We start from the raw sequence: 23018 nt of genomic DNA on the forward strand, positions 1-23018 counted from the left end.
CATATGGCGTTTTCAGAAAATTCAAAATGGCGGTTAATAAGGAGCCCATAACCCCATTGATTATCACATTTCGTGCAGAAAATGGCTATTCTAAAACTCAAAATTTTAATTATGTAAAATTTTGAGTATGTAGAAAGCTCTCTGCGTTTACCAGGGTTGAGACTGTCTTCAATATCAATGTTCGAAGCCCGGGTTACTTTCTTTTTTTATTTTATTATTTCTTTTTAAGTTTTAAAATTTTATTTCTATTATGTTATTCGTTTGTTTGTCTATAATAAGATTATGTAAAATGTACCTACAATTCAGTCTAGTATTGAACAACTTTAAATGCCTCATTGTCGTTTGAAGAATGACTGAAAAATGCAGTCATCGATAAACTTTAAAAATATCCATTTACGGATTTAGAATAGTCAGATGTCTGGAAAAGTGTTATTTTTTATCTTATAGTATTTTGTTTACATGCTATTTGCATAATTTAATGAGAACCAATTAGATAAATGCAGAAGCGAAGAAACAATTACAGAGACACATCTTAGTATAAAAGAAGTATTTAAAATACTTCTAAAAGGGAGGGCCGAGTCCGAAACGCTCGAACTCCTCCGAATAGGTCTTCATGTTTCCAAAGATCGCCGCTAGGCGATCCCCCCGTAACAAACATTCAGCTAGGACACGCGTTTACTGTTCAGAAAAATAATCAGTTAAAAGTTTTCAGATATTCAAACGCCAATGAGGCACTTGCAGTTGTTCAATATTAAACGTTACAAAATCGTACGTTTTACATCATCTTATTCTAGATAATCAAATGAATAATATAATAGAAATAAAATAAAAAAAAACAAAAAAATAATAAAATTTTAGAAATATTTGAGTTTTAGAATAGCCATTTTCTGCACGAAATGTGATAATCAATGGGGTTATGGGCTCCTTATTAACCGCCATTTTGAATTTTCCCAAAGCGCCACATGACGTTCGAAAGTACATGCGATTACGAACATTTTGAGCCCTGAAACGATTTTTTTGGTCGTAACACATTTTGGGCATCGCTCTGTCTCAGTTGACGTGGAATGTCCCATATATATAATATAATATAATTAATGAAAGCCAACTCTTGGAACAAAAATTGTTATATAATTAATTTCAGTCGTCTCTTCCACTTTACTATATTAATATTTGATGGAGCTTGTTAACGTTTTTTTTACAAGTGATATCCGGCGTGATTTATATTCTTCGATGAAAGGCGCAATATAATTTCTCATTCAGAACTTTTTCGATTCGGAGGGATTCTGAACGACACTTTGTATCGAGCGGGACAACGATCTCCATTGAGACAGAGGCGAGTTCTGAATGGTGAACATATTAGGAAACAATATAATCCTTGAATGCATCTGCGGCGCCCCGGTGAATGAGGCTGAAAACGGGTGGGTGCATCCTCGGCATGTAAATGCGAACGACAACAATGGAACCTCGCGTAAGCGCAACCGGTTGCGTAACCGGAAGAGCGCGTTCGGTTGTACTAGGCGGTGAGTAAATTATGCGTTCGACTACGCCGCGAGGGTGATTTATAACGGTCTGCGGAACGCCACGTGAACAAAGAACCATCGAGAGAGAATCTTCTCTTACAAAAGAATGCGAAAACCAAGTATCATTGTCGAACCGAATACCAATAATATAAATTAAGTCAGCGATCAGCGTATGGAACTAAATCGAAGATTCAATCTAATTACCAGTTCATTATTTAAAAACTCGCACGTAGATCAATTGACAGATATTTTATCTTGAATTTTTCGCTTTTACTCTTTCGGATTTTTATGTATAAGTAAAGAAAAAATGAAGAAGAGAAAAGGACTTTTCAAACTGCAATGGACTATTTCTCATTGTGAGATCGCTTGCAGAGCGTCCCCTCGCCTAACGGCACTCGATAATACATAACGACTATCTGTGTAATGAGTATCCTCAGTGAGATCTCGAGTCGCGATATGAAGGAACCTCGGGGTATGGACGGTACCATCGTTGCCTTCGATAATAATCTGTAGGACGAAGGTGTTCTCGAAACGAAGGCCATAGATCCGACGCGCGGAAAAGGTCAATGTTAGTATGCGATATCATAAATCGATCGAATCACGCGATGGCATTTTCCTTGGCTCGAGTGTCGCTTGGTCGTGTGTCACGTAAAGTGGACTGACTAGTAAATTGAAAGTATAAGTATGCAACCCGACATAAGACACTTTAGCGTCTCGAGGTTTGTGCACCGGACCTTTAACAATACCCGTTTTTTCTAAACGGATTATCATTTTCTCTCTCAATCTATTACAACGACGTAATATCGATCGCCATGGATGAAACCTAGATGCACCTAGATACGATATAAAGGTCAATAAAATTGTTTACAACCGCTGCTCTTCTCCTCGCGAGAGCGGAATGCATGGTTGACTTTCCAGTATATAAGGCCCGTTTTTCCATATATGAAACTCGACAAACTGGTCCAACGAAGTCTTCGCAGAAATGATTGCATCGCGCGGCCAAGTACTGTATATAAATTTAAAGAACTCGCTGATGTCTTTTTTTCCTTGCAATGAAGTCTTACAACGCTCCACGCGGAAGTGCTTGATACAGTTGTCACAATCGATTTTTGTAGGTACTTAATCGTATAAACTATAAAGTTTCGAAAGAATTTGATCAATCATTTTTATATCCTAATAAGATAAATTAGATTAGATAAATTAGATAATAGATTAAATAATGCGTCTAATGACGTATCTAATTTATCTAATTTATCTTTAAAATCCCCTTCTTTTGTTCTTACAATATATTCTCCAAGACTGATCGAATCGACAATAGAATTTTAAATCTATATTTAAAGACTCGTGTTGAAGAATACGTGGTAAGCTGTTGATTATTAACTTAACTGATTTATATTTGAAGACTATATTTATTAGTTATATTTGATATTAATTCGTTGTCTTAAAATTATATCTAGAATCTGGAAATTCCGTATATTTCGTACGAAGCTTCAAAATTTATTTCAAGTTCAAAAAGGATTATATCAAGATAGGAAAATGTTTACAATGACGACTAATTGTGGCATCTTCAATTTTTGACTTATACTTCAAGTTTAGAAAGGAATATCAGGTGACATTGAACGCGTTTTGTAATTTTTATCAGGATATTATCTATAATGACGATTGTAAACGTGACTTTTTCAATTTTTGACTTTTTTGTTTTCTAATTATTTATTTATTAACATCAAATTTGTACTTGCGTATTTTATTTATTTTTTTAATTATGCGGAACATCTAATTATAATTTTATTGTACTGAGGATAGTCAAATCTTGACCGAAACGGCTACTTATTATTTATTATTATTACAAATTTTAAATATATGACTTCACTACACATCTTGTGCTGTGGCTATATGTTCCTTATTATTTATATTTTTTACATTTATCTTTATTAAAATATAATTTTTACAGAAACCGATCTGTGTAAAAAAATATATATAATCTTGGATTATGCGACAGACATCTTTCTTGGTCGAATGACTGCAATCTACGATCCCGCATCTCTGAACGCCGATGGCTGACTGATCAATTAATGCGGTCCATGACACAGCGATGGTCAGCACAATGCACAACGGTGCATCGATCTGTGCAGTGTCAAGGACCGAGTCGTTATCTAGACGAGTCACGACATGGCGTTTTCATCGGGGGATTTACGGGAATCCCTCCTCCGTCGAGTATCCTCGCCGTGTGATTTACTGAGGATCGCCGACAAGTAGGTCAACCGTGACTAACGGTGGGTCTTACATTGTGCAAATCGAACCCCGGTGCGGTCCGATTTGCATCGAATCCTCCTCTGTATCGAGAGGAAACGCGCGTAACGTATTTACGGCCCATTAGAATCCATCGCGATCTCTTAGCGCGAACCTGATTATAGCTCGCGCGGGCGTAATTACTCGAATCGGATATCTCTGTGTAATGATCTAATCTAGACCGGCATCCGTTTGCGATTAATAACGGTCGGACGATTTTCATGTATACAGGTGATTGCGCACCAGCTGTAGAAAGAGTGAAAATCATCAATCTATCGCGATTGCGGGCTAAACGAAATAAATACGTTATATTTCCCCGGAGGGGCGGGAACAATTAGCACGGCGAATGAGCAACGTGAATGGGCAAATGTCGTGAACGGAAAGGTGAAAGCAGGAAAGGGGGACGTCGGCGAGAAAATTATTACAGACGTAAACGGGCGTTGTGTGTCCATCTTATCTCACTAATTGTGACGGTAATGATGACTGCGAGATAATTAAGGATGTCTAAGTCGAGAAACGTCGGCATGAAGGATGACATCATCTAATAGCAGCGTGGCAGTGGCCACGTGACGCGATCGAGCGTACCCCGCGACAAATAAGGACCAGGAAAGCTGAAGGAGAAGGATACTGGTACTCACGATTGGATCAGGTGTGCTAAGTTACGCGATAAATTGAACGTTTTGAACGAAGGTGTATTTCGCGGTCGGTAGAGCGTTAAACGTTTAGCTTATCACCGGTAAATGCAATTATCATGCTTTAAGGTCGGACCTGCTACGCGCACGGGCGCATTAGAATGAGTGTATTTTCTCACCGTTCTTATCTTGTCGTCTATTTAAATCGATGTTAGCCTTATCATTTAACTTTACGATGCGCATTTGCCTGTATGTACGTAACGTCGAATCGCGGAATCTGAGAGCTTTATTTCACGTGATTTTCTTTTTCTTTGGCTTTCAGTGATTGTCATACGGACGCCTAGAAGTTTGCTTGTATGTACGTAACGTCGAATCGCGGAATCTGGGAGCTTTATTTCACGTGATTTTCTTTTTCTTTGGCTTTCAGTGATTGTCATACGGACGCCTAGACGTAACAATTTGATAATTGATAGAACCTTGGCGATTGCTGATTGCGAGGTAGTTAACACACATTTCCCGCGAAAATCGCGTTAATTGCGGTCTTGCGTAATTTGCGAGCGAAATAAGACAGTTCATTTATAATGTGTGGGAGATGTCCCGAGTAAAATTTATCGTGTATTTAATACATGCTAAGAATAATTCAACTTGACCTCGTTACTTCGCAATGAAACAGTCATTAACAAATGACATCTGGACAAACGTCGCTAATGTTTTAAGCGCAACTGTGATGTGTCTTTTTTATAATAAAAACGTGATCCAAAAAATCGCCTTTTGACCCTTGATTTTGGGACTGAACTGTATGCCAAATGGTACCTTATAATAAGACATATTAATCACAGAGAAGTTTCAAGTTGAGGTGTTAATTGTTATCAGAACTGGGGGGGAAATCAAAGTTCATTATCAAATTAAACCGCATAGATCTGCGAAGCCGATATTTAAGAAGGTTGATCTAGTCGATGAAGATCAATTCAATATCACTTATCCTGGTGATTTTATAAATCAATTCTCAATGGAAGAATTTATTAAGTCTTATCTCTCTTGATTTTGTTTTTTAGGAATGGTCTTAGATACATTGAATATATCAGGATTGGCTATAATGGGTGTACCCCATTATATTGGCCATATTCAAGGAACTACATGTAAATGACATTTGTTTTGAATGTAAAAAAATCAGGTTCTTGCGTAGATAATAGGTAATACGTAACTCCTCCTCCCTTTTCTAGTTATGATAACAATTGTTACCTCAATCTAAAACTTCTTTGTGATTAGATAATGTTTTATTGTAGAGGGGGTATCATTTAGGACAGTTCAGTCCAAAACTTGAGGACGAAAAAAAATCACCTTTTTTAGGTTACTTGAGTTCATACTTCGGGTTGAATTTCGATGTGTATTCCCGCGATTGCTGCTGATTTTTAGCAAGAATGCAACCAATTCTTTTTTTATCAGGTCACTGCATTTCTACATGGATCGATGTAATACTTCAGATTGAGTTTCGATGGACATTATTTTGTTGTGTCATGCAATCCGATACGGTGGGCGGAGAAATGTGAGGTATCCTTTTCTTGCAGCGTATTCTTTTATTTGTACCGACGGTAATGAAGGAGATAACACCATTACGGCGCGTCGGCGGCGATACATTCCTCTACTTAAAGCGAATGCATTCAACGAATTATTAATTATACGTTGCATTATTTGCAATGTATTTTATTTGAAAAACATATAACGTCTAATTGATGTTTGAGAAAGTGTAGGCTCTTAATGTGACGGGAGTAATTATAAATAATGAAAAATACAGACAACATGCAGAGACAACATTCTTAATTCAATATTTTATGAAACGAGGCTGTAATATTTTTATAAGAAAAGATTACTGTTTCAGACTTACTGGAAAAAGTCGAACGACAGAAAATTGAAGTATTATGTAAATGCTCGAAAGTATGTCTTCTTGCAAATGCATTATGGCCGATCCTGCTTGTTCACGCCCAGCCCAGAAGAAGATTAATGTTATTCACAGCAACATCTCGTGTTCGTGATATCCGAAACGATCCGGTCACGCGCGATTTAACATGGTCATCTTTCTTTCTCTATGAGGTGACTCACTATTTAACGGCCTTTTAAACTGCCTACAATATACAGCATCGAGCTTTCTCGAGAAGACCCTCGATAAGACGAAGGAACAAATAGAACTAATAATATTACTTCTATCAATGATGGAAATTATCCATATATCTTGTAGAGCAGAAGGTACCAAATAAAACCGATAAATTATCCTAAGATGACAGAAAAAGATCGAATTTAAAGTCGGTGATATTATACCATAATTGCAGTCATTGTTTGATATAACCTGTATACTATATACATATGATTTCATCTTTATGGTTTTATATAAATTTATTAAGTAATGAATTCCAACTTGAGAAAACCGTAACGATCAATAATGGACAATAACTCAAATAATTTAAGAAAGTCTAAAAGAGACAATTATAGTTCGAGAAAAATCCTGTGATAATGTAATTAGTAATAACACGAGAATTTTGAAATCCGTGTCTGCATTTTCAATACGCGATTAACCTGCGTGATTCTTAGAAACATCGCTTTCCAAACAAGGGAAAGAATTGGTAGGCAGTAATGTACGTGCGCTAGGGCTTGAGCTTCTGCGTGACGGGACTACAAGATCGCTACTGTACTGCGAATCAGGTTCATTGTGCTGTCAAGACAAAGATTCACCACGGAAATCATTAGACGATTCGTTTCTTCGTTGTAATTACAACGTTATTAGTTTTACAATCAGTAGAAAATTGTCTGCTAGAATAACGTTTTGTACTTTTTTTTATTATTGCGCTTGTCATTTCCGATCAAACTTCTCGGAATACTTTCGAGCGTAGGGTAGTCGTATATTCTCCAAAATAGGCGGCAGTTTTCGAGAAGGTCCGATGAAAGACGGTTTCGGAACTGCTTAGAGCGCCTAGTTCTAAAGCGCGTGAGCTGAGTCTAAATCAGGCTCTTTTGAACTCGATAAAAGTCCTGCTTATACATGTACGCGACTGCTCAGATGCTCCTTACGCTATGCTTAGATAAACGTGTTTCTGATACATCAAATGAGAATAAAATCGTTGCATCTAAATTTTTTTATTAAAAAAATTAAAGAGCGACCGCAAAAATCGCTCGTTTTTTGTATCCTCAATTTTGGAACTGTTTTACTGAACTGAAAATTTTACCTTATATTGAGACATTAATCACAGAGAAATTTGAAGATGAAGTGACTATTATCAGAGCTGGGAATATAAAAGAAAACGGATTTTCGCATAGATGTGACCCCCCCACCTTCAATCTATGATAACAATTGTCACCTCAACCTGAGACTTCTTTGCAATTAATATCTCATTGTAGGGTATCATTTGGCACACAGTTCAGTATAAAAATTGAGGGTGAAAAAAACCACCTATTTACGGTCACTCTTTCAATAAGATTTTTTCATGTTATTTATATCAGAATTATAAGTACATATCTATTACTCATTCATTTGAAATATTAACATTTCAGCTTCAGTTTGCGATTCAAATCCAACAAATAAAATTGGCGCGCAATTTATAAAAAACTGAAGAATATATTTGTAAAAATTTACATATGGATATTATTAAGCACCCAGATCCGTTTTGACTAAAAATATGAATATTTTTTTTAATTGATTTATTTTGATCAATCCAATTCCTATTTATAACTATTAATTTTAATAATAAAAAATACGCTTAAATCGTATGTCTCAATTAATTTCGATCATATTGATTATTGATTGAGCATCCACATTTTTTAGCTACAGATTTTGTGTAAGATTTTCAATATCTTTCTGTTGCACTCTCTTGTGGTTCGTTCTTATACATTTTGCTGTCACCGACGATGGTGCGGAGGGTCGCATGACTGCTGCGATGGCGGAGCATCTGCGGATCTACGTTATCTTCCCGCTTGGCACGTAGCCAGTTCCGAATGTCGTCCCTTTTCGCTATTTCTCCCAACGGGCGTTATAGCCGCGTGTGGTTATTTTCGCCAATCTCGTAGTGGCGAACTGGACCCGTGAGACCGGTCGCGGCAATAACGGATTATTCCGAATCGTACGTGTCGGAGATTGCGCAACTCTTTCTCTCTCTCTCTCGATGATATTCTCTCTTCGGAAGACACTAACGCAATTCATTAGAAGAAAAAAAGAAGGCGATCGCATCGCGGAAACTGAGACGTAAGTCATTTCTAGAGGCTGAGAGAGTTTCGGTTTTATTGCAAAGGAGTCATTCACCTGTTCAACCGCGTCTGACTGCATCCGAATGTAGATAATGAAACGCATGAATATGAATGATAATCTTATGATAATCAGTATTAAATAATTAGGTTGTATATTACCAGATATCTTACATAATCCTGAATCTAATCTTGTTGAACGTAGAGATAATATTTACATATGATATATTATGATTCAAAATAATGTATAAATCAGGTCATGGTGTACTATCAGAAATCACTGCAGTTTTATATAAATAATATTTTCCTTTTTAGAATATAAACTCCTTTTTCAATGAAAATTTTACTTGTTTGTAGTGTAAGATAAATCCAATTTTTCAATTCCTTAAAATTCTTTTCATTATTATAATTTAAAAAAAGAATGAGAATAATAAATCTTAGAATAATGAAAGGTAATATTAATAATAATTACAAACTGCTATAGTTTTTTTATTTTTTATATACGCATTTGAATTTATTAGAATCCGAAGAAAAAACTGTTGTTGCTTGAAACTGATTCAAACAAGTACAAACGCCAAGAACATTGAGAAAGCTGAACGAGTGAATTCGGCCAATGGCACTCCCCGTTTTATTATATGCGCTGCACCGTGTTGCACATTCCGTCGACGTCGTCGTTTCACCGTCCACACCACGTCTCTCCTTCGTGGTATTCGAACGCATGCGTGCGTGTGCGCGGTCAGCGCTTGGGGGCCCTCTCGCCTTTCGGGGGGATAAGAGTGCGTGCCTCCCGACAATAATAACCATTAAGTCGTGAGAGAATGCGGGGGCCGACGTCACCCATTCAACAATCGTGGTGTACCCATCGAAGCGCTGTCAAACGCAGCCATCGCGAGTTTACTCTACGTTAACGCGATGGTTTTCCTCCTCCTCGACACGTATAACTTGATTGTCGCCGTCCTTGGAAGAATTAGCGAAGATGATATTGATATTTTCTACCGGAAAAATAAGAGACACATTTCAATATTTTATATCACCTGCTCGTAAAAGTTTTCAAAGAAACACATTAAGGTATAAGATAAACTAGTAGATAAAATATAAGACACACGTTTTTATTCTGTATCTTACGTTCATCCTAAAACGTCTAATTGTAAATTGTCATTGGATTTCAGAAAGGAAACTTTGCTCTTTAAGAAGCTCGAAACATAGCCTTCGACATGCTCGCGGAATGTTGGCACAGACTTGCCAAGTCTACTTCCGGGATGAAGCAAAGCAGCAACTTTTTTAAGAACAATGCCTCTCTTGTGGAATTTGAACTTGTCAAGAATTTCGTATCTTCCACCCTCTATGCTCAGTGCCGCTTTCCCACAGAAAGGAAGTGAGACTTGCCGGAACAAACAAAGACATGGTTAGCCAACGCGAGGGGAAAAAGACGCGATCGATAAAAGGAACTCTGAGATCGTTAAGACGTTTCCTTTAGCACCCCATGTGCTACTAGACTCTGTCTTTCTCGGTAACCGACGAATCATTACGAAATACACATGTGCTTGAGATTTTTCTGATTGTTCGCGGACCGACAACAAATTTTCCTAAAATGTATTTATGTTTACAGAAATATTAAAATAAGAGGAAAAATAGGTCTTTATCGATTCTTATTAATTTTTTATCTGTTAGTTTATATTTATTCCTTTTCTTCTTTAAACAAATGTATCTTTATTTAATATCAAACTGGAAATTATGAGAGATTGTTTCGTTGCATCTTGTAACTTTAGGACTCTTGTTTGCGTCTTTTACGTCTTTTACGTGGAATCCGAATGGCTCCAGCTGCCCAGAAATCTTGTAAACGGAAGTCAACTTCGAGCTATGATCCAATGAACCCGCTCGATTCTCCTCCTAGTTGAGGAGGAGTTATTTCTGACGCTCGCACCCCGCGCGAAACCACGAATTGCTCGTATCACTGTAAAGCTAACCGCGGATGCATCCTGACATTTTCGTGACGCGAGGAATGTTTTCCGCGCTTCTCGATGTCAATAATTAATTTACGGCTACACCATTGATTTGTGAGGTAAAACTCGACAGACTGTCTGCACCCCCAGCCCCGTCTCGTCCTCATTGTTACTGGAACGCATGTGAGGACATCGCGGCAGGATGACGTGTCCTGCAGAAGTGACCAAGATTTATCCCATCCTTTTTTTGGATATGCTGTCATTATATGACACCAGCGATGAAAAAGCGTGCCCGCGATGCAAAATGGGTTTGTGGTTTTTACACATCCACTATATGTATACTTTTCGCGGATCACGTTGGCATTACTCAAATCACGAATGGAAGTGCGGATGAGACCAGCTGCGGTAAACGCAGGGGCTTTTCTGTTTCGCAATTCCATGAGTCATTGCATTTCTACATTGATTTACGATAAAAAATCTTGACTCTCTATTTCTGACATACGAATGTATGCCAAAACTGCTGATCACACTTTTCATCCAGCTGCAAACTTCGAAAATTCAGAGATTTATTTTTGATAAAACTATCAGAGAACATTTCTCTTTTTAATTAAAAATGATCTTATTTTTTATATTAATCTCTGTTATTACTTTAATACAAAGAGAGAAAATAAGGAAAAAGATAATTTCGTAAGGTTCATGATTTTGATGGAATTTTGTGATTTCCTATGAAGACATATTTCAAAGTAATATAAATTTATTCTATCATGGGAAATAAGGTATGGAAGATAAATTAGAGGGCTAGGTTAAAAACGCAAATCTTAGCGAGACCATCAATTGCAAACCACACCTTAATGTATTTCGTATACCTGATCAATTTATTAAATCATTGTGCCGTTCCTTCGATCAATGTTCTCAATCTCACCTTTCAATTAAGGTCGATTACGTTCCAAATATTCTACTTCGAGTTTAACAAAGAGAAATTACAAATTAACAAAAAACTAATAAGTTTTGATAGACTTCTTAAATTAAAACAATTTAGAAAAAACATCTAATATATAGTATAGACAATAGGAGTCAATGCTGGTTATCAATTAATTCTTCTTAATATTAAAAATATTAACCTTGACTTTGAACGTTTCCACTCATGGTTTGAGTCTTCATCAGCAATCTTTCTCCCTAGCGCAACGGTTGGAGTATTGCATAACAAAATAATATCTCCAACGTTTTTCCTCTCAAAATTGAACCATTAATTGTTGTGAGGTAAGTCACATACTCACAAAGTTAGAAAGCTGAGTGGCAATGAGAACTCAAGCTAAAATTATATAAATGATTATATTATCGTATGTATACCCTGATAAAAATTTCATGCATTTTTTGAACAGTTACTAAACAGTTACATCAACTTCTATCTAGTAACTGAAAAGGAAACCTACTTAGGATCCTAATCACGATGTAATACTTTGTTTGCAGTTACTGCATACAAAAGTTGCATAAAATCTGAATCCATTTACTGAATAGAAACACAACAAATAATGGATATTAAATTGATTAATAAGCAAGCTAACTGCTTATGAAATGGACAGAATAAAACTCTATCAAGTTCTTGTCCATTTCCTACTCATTGTCAGTATTGGCACAATTAATGAGAATACAGTAATATTAGATAGTAACTGGATAGGTGTCTAGGAAAACTGCATACATTTCTACCAGAGTAATTTGAAAATTAATAATCACCTCATCTGACACAGTCGACGCTTCTACACTGAACAATAAATCTCTCTTATGCAACATTTTGTAACTCGTTAGTATGTTAAAAATTATCAAATTTTAAAATAATATCTGCGAAAACAATATGTATCTTGTCATTTCGACAGCCAGTTAAGTAATGATTGCTAAACAAGTAACATAGCGGTCAATTTGAAGACAAACAAACTAAAGTTTATGACATGTATTATATTACGAACAAAGTTACAGTTTATTGAGAATCTCAATGAGTTTAACAAACATTTCAAAATCACAATTAACTGCTAAAGTAAACGTATAACAATTTTAGTAAAATAAAAGCCTGATTTTCAGTAACAAAAATTTATATTTGTTTCAATTTATGTTATGATTAATATATTTTTCGTATATTTATATTAGATAAAATATGCGATTTTCTATATTTTATTAAAATGAAAGGAATGTATGATATACATGCAGATAGATAAATATACAGCGCAATGAATTGAATGAATAGAGAATGATTTTACGAATGACCATTGCGAGATTTTTTTGAAAATAAAGTAGGTAGACACATCACGAGTGACATACATATTCGTTGATGCGCATCACAAAGTGAATATAAACTATGAACGCGATGTTCCACAACATTAGACCGACTGAAAGAGTGCGTGGATGCCTATGGAGCTACGCATAGATTGAGCAATGGGACATCGTGGCGCCTATTCACGTGTATAGACATAGTCTTTGCTAAGGGAATCCGGGGTGGATTTATGGGGATAGGAACTGCAATCTAACTGGAGCACAGGGGTGCTGGCATGTAGTAGTCAGCCATTAATCTAGATTCATGGACTTCTTCCCGCGTAATCGCTGCACATCTTTCATATTCATTTTTCTGAGGTAAAATATACAACTATTTTTCAATATCAAAATACAAAGAGAAATAAGTATGTACAATATAAACAGTTCAAGATTTTTCACAAAAATGCTTGAATGTCGGGTACATTTATTATTAAATACACTTTCCACTGTTGTGCCTATTAATTGATGTGTATAATTGGAATTATACACCTTTTATTGTACACATATTATATTTATTTCACTTTTTGCAATATTGTTTTTATTCTATTGAAGCTTTAAAGAATGCGAATGCAACTTGATGTACTTTTTGTCAGTTTATCTTTAACAATATAATTTAAAGATTTATTTTATAAATTTAATAGAGAGAGAAATATGAATAGAAGGTGAGATAAAAAATTTAACAAAATTTAATAATATTCTAATATAATTCATACACAATTTACCATATTTTACTTTACTACAGCACTTACTAATCGATTCCAATCACGACGGGCGACGATCTAACGATCTTAATTCGCGTAATTGCCGGATACTTCTTACCATTTATGCGACTTACAATCGGCTCACCTGATTGTGAGTCAGGTTCGACCCATTTTTTCCTCATACATAGGGCGTGGTTTACATTGGTTAAAATTGGACAACGTATATGCCTTGATATAGAAACATCATGACCTGTGAAAAAACGAGGTAAACTGATAGTGGACACGCAAAGAGCTTTCTTCGGCTGGTTTAATCGCGATTTCTTCTTCGCATCACTGACGAGAAGTCGGCAATATCATTGCTGAACAAGGGATGATACTGAGGGAAATATTGTTGGAAAATCGTGTTTGCTCGTTTATGCTTCATCCTTCCTGAAATCAAGCTTGTTCAATCGTGTATCAGAAATCTAATTTCAACCGGCGCACCATTCCTCGTGTCCATTTCGGACACGATATATGGTTTGCGGTTTCGATGGACGATCCGATTGTCAGCGAACGAGTTATAGGGCAACCACCGGCATTCGCGGTCCAGCGAATTAACGGTTTTAGCGATCGAATTGACACTTCGGAGAAATAAGATTAATTTCACTTTAATACTCCTAATACCCTCTTGTACACTGAAAAAAAAATTTACGAAATTTGAATAAATATTTTTGTTTAGATAGTACCATTTGTTCTTACAGATAATAAATTACTGTTTATTTACTGTAAGTAAATGGCACTATCTAAACAAATAGTTATTCAAATTTCGTGAATTTTTTTCAGTGTATAGCTATAATTAGACTGCGGAACTTTATGCAAAATACTTAACTGAATATTAACTATCGGACAGTTTTAGCAGTCAATCGTTGTTCGTTAAAGAGTTATTAAAAGGTGAATTAAAAAGATTGAGATTGCCATCTGTAAATTTACAAAATTGCAAAATATGCATTTTATGCAAAACATTCAGTTAAGTATTTTGCATAAACTTCCGCAGTCTAGCTATAATACACGAGAAAGGGAGAGAGAGAGAGAGATTCTTCAAAATTTTTCCATTATTATTGACATAATTTTATGGAAAATTCTTTGTTGGATCTATTACATCAACAAACCGATAATTTTTCAGGATTAAATTTTATCGATAAAATTTCTTCTTGTTATATTTTAACCCTCACCGTGTAAACGGGGGGTCATTTGTGTGTGTGTATCCAGGCGATTTTTAAAACAAGTGAGTATGGACGCGTTCTGCTTTTAAAAAGTTTGTGGGGAAAGCGCCTGTGAAAACTCGGCAATTTTCTCGCGAAAGGCGTCATTTTCTCACTGAACAGCGGATGTTCAAAATCGAACGCGGACGCAAATAACTCCCGTTTACACGCAACGCATATTTGTATTATAACAAATAAGTAAAATGATTTTTTTTTCTTTCTGGATTATTTATATAAATAAAACACATATACAGGGTGTCTCAGAAAATGTGACCGAAACACAGTGGGGACATAGATTGGATCAAGGGGAACAAAACAGTTTTGTACCATTTTGCAGTTGACGCAATATTTAACGAGATATTAACGTTTAAAGATAGGCGAATACTTTAATTCTTAATATAATATATTATAGGACCGTACATGTGATAACACAAACTATAGAAAATCAAAGTCTTACACGGTCTAGCTGGATCTTAATGCTTGTATGATTCTTATGTGAATTTATATACTACGTATGTAGTCCCACAGAAACGCGCGCCGAAAAATTTCCGGTCTTGAAACGCTAACTCTACTAAACTACCGCAGTAATATCACGAGTTAAATTGACTAGCAATTTTAACAAATTTTTTAATTCTTATTTAGGCCTATCTTTAAACGTTAATATCTCGTTAAATATTGCGTCAACTGCAAAATGGTATAAAACTGTTTCGTTCCCCTTGATCCAATCTATGTCCCCACTGTGTTTCGGTCACATTTTCTGAGACACCCTGTATATGTATAACAAAAATAAATTTTTATTTGTGTTATCTTAAAATAAAAATGCAAATTGATCTGCGGAAAAGGTGTTACGATTTCTTCGTTCTCTTGCAATATTAGTTGTTCTATATGTATTTTTTTATTTACGAAAGTGTATAAGATTATAGATTTTGAACAAAAAATGAATTTTTTACGGTTAAGAATCAATTTTTTCTACGAACGCTTATTTTTATAAGTTTCAAAATTGTAAGACTTCATGTTCCGCACTTAAGCATTTAAATTTGAAAAATTTGTTGGCATTTTTTTATTAAAATAGTACCTTAAACTTTATTTTCCATTTTTAATGATTAGATTTATTGATTAGATTTTAATGATTAGATTTTATTGATTTGTTCAAAAGTTACAAATTGTTTAACATATTACTATCACACTCGCATTTTGATTTATATATTTGCAAAAATAAAATATTTAAACAAATAGATTTGTAAAATTATGTATAAATCTTCCATCTATAATAGTTGAAAAAACTACATGAATTTTTAAATATTTTTTGAACTATATAATCCATTAAAAAAACACGCTGGATATTAAGGAGGTTGTAAGGCAAATGCAATATGTTAAGAACTACTTGAAAAAATTACAGACTATTCTAAATTTCATTTAATAATAATACAAAAAAAAATAGAAACAATTGACCATCTGTGGATCAAAAGTTATTTAAATAAGTAGTAATATTTTTTAAATTTGTACTCTAATATAAATATATGAAAATGTATTATAAAATAATGATAAAAATCTCAATTTTTTAATATAAATACTCTAGGAATTCAACAATATTTTTGTAAAGTTATCTTGAGATGCAGACATTAATTGTTCAGTAAATAAATAAAATTTGTTATTTGTTATAAACTAATAGTGAATCTCAATGAAACTTTGCATAAGTCATGTTTAGTACTTAATATATTTATATAGAAATATTTAGATTTTTCTTATTTTTTTTTATTTTAACAATTTTTGTTTATAACGATAAAACTAATAACAAATAAAATAAATAACCTATAAAAATGTGTTGCTCAATAAAATGTTATGAACACAACTTTCACATGTATGTAGTTTGTTTAAAGCGAAAATATTAATATATGTGTTTTATGCCCTTACAATCTCCTTAACGACCCTCGTATACACTTAATGGGTACTAATAAAAACGTATACATAATGAGTTAAAATTACGAAGCATACTTAAATAACTTAATGAAAGTTTATTGAATTAGAAATTACGATTTTCTGTGCTTGTGAAGGCCACTTAGGTAATATAGTACTCATTAATTATAGGCTTATGTAAACCGACCAAGAGTACGGAGGACCTGAATTACGAGGATGATACTCCTTTCGATGATGATAATGAGGAAGATGAAGACGAAGAGGCTGACAATATCGGCACCGCCGAGATGCCTCCGCAAATCTTATCACATCCAATAAGTGTTCGTGTAAAAGCTGGGGACACCGTTATACTGCCTTGTCAAGTGATCCATACAGGTTTGTAAAACAACATCCAGTCAGAAATGACAATGGAATCGATATTAAATCGACGTCAAAATTATCAAATTCGACGTCGATTCGATATTGATTCTATTATCATTTCTTACTGGACAGGAGTCTTTTATTATTTACTAACGAACATGACGTACGATACGTTTTAAAAGCGTCTCTCTATTTTTCCAAAATTGTTTTTTAACATTAAAAATTGTTTAGTATTTCGTTAAACTTTTTTATAACAAGGGAAATATTTATAAGAAAAAATGAAATAAAATAAAAAACTTTAATTAATTCTCTGTATGTAATTTATTATCTCCCGTCTTCTTTAATAAGTTTATCACGGATTATTTCAGACAATTATGTGGTCGTGTGGTTGAAGGACGATAAATATCTGTACTTCGAATCGCAGAAATACACTGAGGACGACAAGAGAATCGTACGATTGCCGAATAACAGCCTAGTGATCTACAATGCGACGGTCGAGGATAGCTCCAACAATTACAAATGCAGTATTCTGCAAAATCCTCACTCCATAGATTTGACTCACCGTCTGTTGGTTGATGAAAATCCACGTCAAGAATCTACGCCGCCGCAGTACTCGCACAAAGGGATTATACGCGTGAGGCCCTCGAAGAAGGTCGAAGTGAACCAAGGCCATAATATCACGCTCGGTTGCGAGACCGACATACAGCCGCCGCCCGAGATCAAGTGGTTCATTGAGGTGAAACGTCATTAAAAATATCATTGATAATCCTAACGTCATCACTCCTATCACGCTGTTTTCCTATCACACTGTAAAAGTATTGCAATATTCGTAATAATTATGACAGACGCTAAAGATATTATAGGCAAGGTTTTAACATGGAAAGCAAAGTTGATTCCGGGTTTTTTTAATTTTAGAACAAGAAGGTGGACGGTTACGATCCCGACGTGATCTTGGACGGAAATTACATCACGATAAAGAAAGTGAATGAGTCTCATAGCGGTCTGTATCAATGCCTCGCTGAAGATGGTTCAGAGACGCCGGCGATGGAAGCGATCAACGTTGTTGTGAATTGTAAGTTAATTGCTCATTCTTATTTGGCCGGCATGGCTTCAGTCTGTTTTGCATAAGCATATTGATGTTAGCGATTAACACGTTCGCTTTCGCGGCAGACAAACCTAAGATTGAGGTAGAGAGAATAGTCTACAGCGGTACAGGTGTAGATTCGGAAATTACGTGCATCGTGAGCGCCCATCCCGTGGCACTTGTAATGTGGTATAAAGACGACAAATTACTTACGCAGAAGAAAGGATCGATAATGATGTTTCATAGGATAATACCGAATAGTAACAAGACTAAGCACATTTTAAAAATCTTGCATCCTTCGACACAGGATTTTGGCGAGTACAAGTGTCGTGCAGATAATGCCATTGGTCATGTCATTAGATCTATTATCTTAACAGGTATGATATACTATTACATAAAGTTATATAAATATGCATTATAAATTTCTTGCAGTGAAATCTCACTCCAAGAGAGTGAAAATACAATCACCTTTGAAAAAAAAGTCACTCTTTTTCAAGAAGTGTTGTATTTTCACTTTTTTGGAGCGAGATTTCACTGCAAGAAATTTAGATTGTGTATATTTAAATACATATACATTGCATATAAGATTGACATTTCTCTGTAAGATTAATATATCAGGAAAATATTCAAGTGATATATTTTATTTAACTTTTGTGAGCTGATACAGAATTTAGATAGGTAAACAGATTTTCATTTGCAAAATATATTTTAGGTGTACCTTCGCAAGCGAAGATATCTGGTGCCAAAATGACTGATGATGATGCAGGAATTATTCTGAAGTGGCATTTGGAAAGTTATTCGCCGATCAGCGAATATAAGGTAAATACAATATATATCAAGAATATATGCTTCTTATTAGAACTTATGAAGTAAAAAATATGATCTAAAATACAATTTTTTTACTTACAGGTACAATATCGTCGCAAGGGTGACCCGGAATGGAACTTCATTGAGCCTGAAGTCAAAGACGGTAAAGGAAATCAATATATCGTAGAATGTCCAATTCCAGAACTTCTGCCTGGATCTTACGAGGCGATCCTAAAGGCTAGAAATGAATTTGGATGGTCTTTGGATTCAGAACCGCATACATTTAGTGGTGGTGCGTATATTAATCTTATATAAATTTTTGTATGTATGTTTTATATCTATATTTTTTGAGTGTATAAAAATAATTTTCGTGATTTGTGCATTATTTTATTATAAATAGACGTTAATTCGAATAAAAGATTGAAGAACTATCTATAAGAAGACTTATTAATCAAGCGTATAGTGATTTGATTAATAAATTAATTAGATATATAATTAAACAATTTAAAGTAGGTGAGACCGGGGCCAATTGTCACAGTTTTTGATTATTGATTTTTAGAAAAAAGTGGATGCCTGATTTTGAAATATTATATACGTTACAATATACCTACATCCTTTAGGTATTAAAAAAATATTACTCGTGAATTCATCATATCATAAAAATAAGTTATTTAATTTTAAATAATACTGCGAAAATATGACAACCAACCCCGTGTTCTGGGTTGATTGTCACACGTTCTAGGATTGGCAGTAGCATATTTGTTATGTGGACAACAAATATAAAAAACACAATTTTTATTTTAATATCAGTTTTATATTTTGAGAAATAATAGTAATTATAGTATTAATACAAATAAAATAGTTATTTTAATCATAAAATACGTAATTTGTTTTTGTATCATAGTTTATATATGAAAAATGAAAAAATATATATCTATATGAAATATAATATATTTGTAAGTATATTCTCTGAAAATGTGTCCTCTAAAGATATTAAAATTAATTGTCATCTAATCTCGTCTCATTTTGGTCAATCTACCCCACATAGCAATTTTTAGTAAAAGAGAATATATTTACAAACTTAGTCAGAATAATGATTACTTAATCGTACCAAAGATCTTCTAAGATATGTCATTTTCTACGAATACAGGAATATTACGATTAATAATGCCAAAGACTTGTCAGACAATAAAATAGGTGATTATAAAAATTTACTCACCAACTACATTTTCTCAAAAATCGCTATAAATAATATATACAATGCTTGTGGTGCAAACCATTTTACACAACAAATTAATATTATATCAGCTATCTACAGTCAAAAGAAGAGATTTTCCTGCCATGTCTTGTTTGAGTTATAACCCAGTAAGAAATAACAATGGAATCGATGTCGATTCGATGTCGAAATCATCGAATTGACGTCGAATCGAGGTCAATTTGACATCGATTTCATTGTCATTTCTCACTGGGAAGCATTTTGACAATCAACCCCGTACGACAAACAGCCCCGGTCTCCCCTATTAATACATATAAATAATGTAACAGATTATAAATATTAAAACTTCGTTTTAATATTTCTCGTTTTCTTATTTTTTTTTTTTAGATTATCCTCCTGATTTAGCATTAAAAGGTACGAATACCATTTTTTCAAATAGAACATTAATTATTTTAAATGATCGTTTTTATCATCAGTTCTTAATTTCCTATTTATTTACAGGAAATTCGGCAACTGTACGATCCCCCGGAACGTTTTTAGCGTTGATCCTAGTCGTTTTATCTTGTGCCTTCACAAGTCTGTAACTCTTTACTTAAATCTCTACTAAAGTATGTAGGTGAGTATGACGTAAATTTATGAACAAACGATAAAAGCTTACGATAAATTCATTAAGTGACTTAAATGATTTATTTATGACACAGGTAATTTGCTGCAGCCAAAGCAACACTAGCAAACGCTATGGTGGATTTATTAGTGTAGGAACACTTAGGGGAGACATAGCGCTAATAGCGAACATATATATTTTTAGTGCAAATTCCCTTTCTCTATCAGGATATATTTTATTTTATGTACATATATATTTAATAAAATATTTTCAAACATGTGGCGGGCATTATCGAAACACATTAATATACATTTTACATAGTCGAAATTTCGTGATTAATATTGATTTACAACTTACCTAGGTGTTCCATTAAGACGCATTGTAAAGGAAAAAAATGAGCATTTTAATTGTACCGTAAAATCACGAATAATTATTAAGAGAGATATTATACTTTAAAATATATACATAATTTATATATCATATATATATCTCATACACACGTATATATGAATACATATGCGTACGCGCATACGTCCATGTATACGTGTGTATGTGTACACATAATATAGTATTCACTATACATGCGTAAGCTCACAGAGACACACAATCATATTATTATAATTTATTTTTGTATGCTTAAGATTATTAGAAACGTGTTCAAAGAAGTCGCTTGGTGCCATGTACACGGGTCTACTACTTCCGAAAAATCATGTATAGAATCTGATCTGTCGTCCACTGTGCACATGTGGAAAGAACATGTACCTAAAATAATGTAATAAAAGAGAAGTAAATATTATAGAATCGTATATACTATTGCGATAATACGTGTATAACCGAGTCGACAAAGAATATAAAGTTGGAAGCATTCATACTGAGATTATCGTTCATACAAGAATTATTCATTAACATTACGTCCACGTTCTCGTATGTTTGCTCCCAATGGAAGCAAATCTTTCTTTTTTATTTACTCCTATGTTTCTCGAATATGTACAATGTGATGCGCGAGTAACGAATGTGATTGGAGCGAGTATAGGAGAGAATGACGTTCTATTTAGTGTTTTCCAAAATAGTTTGCTAGCTTTTAACACTGATACGTTGTTATATTGATTTATAATTAATGTTATACGCAGTAACTATAATTGTATAAGTAACTATAATATTGTATAAGAAACTGCCCATTTTAGAAACGGCCGATGTGCTTGTCATAGATATGAATAACATTAATACATGAAGAAAAACAGCCATATTCTTTCTAAAGTACATAAAATATTATTTAAAAATAATAGGTCTGTGTATAATTTTAATATTCTTAGACAAAGCAACTTGTATTTTTAAATCGTAAATAATAATTATTTATGTATTTTCTAATAACATGTTATTGGAAAATACAAAATTTTTAATCATTATGAAAGTTATAAATGCTTATTAAAGCACGATTTTATACTGTACTTATTTTATTCCATCGAATTTCATTACGCTACTTTAAAGATTCTTTATACCCATAATTTTTCTCAACATATATGATTTATTTTTAGAAGCGAAAATGGCTATGGGAAAGTTGCAACATATAAAAATTAAATCTTTGTTATCATCAGTCTGTTTCATTATTAATTATTTAAAATTTTGTAAATTTAGTAAATTTGATAACAACGAAACTCATTTATACAAATTAATCAGGCTTGAAATTGTAAAAATACATAATGTACGTATTTTAAATTTTAGTTACACAATTTTATCTTATATGTGTAGACTTGAACGTTTATTTTAAAACATGTCGACAATATATATATAAGAAAAGTTGTTAGTCAGGATGCTTATAAAACAATATATTAATACACAACACCTGATGTGCATATGAATAGCTTCTTGTTGCCTTAATCAATGTAACATGTACAATCAAGAAAATCGAAAAATATATTAATTCATAAGATTATACCTGCAGATACATAATAAACAAAAAGTAAATGAAAACATCCTGCGAATTTTATTATAAATTATTGATACAATCCTTGGAGAAATAGTGTAAAATGTAAAAATGTTTATACTATTATAAATTATTTATCGTATATTTATTATACTTTATAAATTGTACAATACAACAATAATATTCGATTTATTTTACATCTATAAGATAAAATTCATGTTTAATTACAATACGATTTATTTCATA

The 23018-nt window shown here is 33.7% G+C and overlaps 1 protein-coding gene across 1 annotated transcript in view; it reads left to right on the plus strand.

Moving 5' to 3' along the window:
• LOC108761061 (neurotrimin) overlaps positions 1-22163 on the plus strand; it is a 78781-nt gene extending 56618 nt beyond the window's left edge. The window contains exons 2-10 of the mRNA XM_018507397.1: positions 16949-17152; positions 17506-17873; positions 18053-18209; positions 18308-18598; positions 18934-19040; positions 19131-19320; positions 20632-20658; positions 20746-20860; positions 20946-22163. Of these exons, the coding sequence (XP_018362899.1) occupies positions 16949-17152; positions 17506-17873; positions 18053-18209; positions 18308-18598; positions 18934-19040; positions 19131-19320; positions 20632-20658; positions 20746-20828 (1427 nt within the window). The 3' untranslated portion in view covers positions 20829-20860; positions 20946-22163. The remainder of the gene's footprint in view (positions 1-16948; positions 17153-17505; positions 17874-18052; positions 18210-18307; positions 18599-18933; positions 19041-19130; positions 19321-20631; positions 20659-20745; positions 20861-20945) is intronic.
• The last annotated feature ends 855 nt before the right edge of the window (positions 22164-23018 follow it).

The sequence above is a fragment of the Trachymyrmex cornetzi genome, unplaced genomic scaffold (genome assembly GCF_001594075.2).
Source record: "Trachymyrmex cornetzi isolate Tcor2-1 unplaced genomic scaffold, Tcor1.1 scaffold237, whole genome shotgun sequence".
Lineage (NCBI taxonomy): Eukaryota > Metazoa > Arthropoda > Insecta > Hymenoptera > Formicidae > Trachymyrmex > Trachymyrmex cornetzi.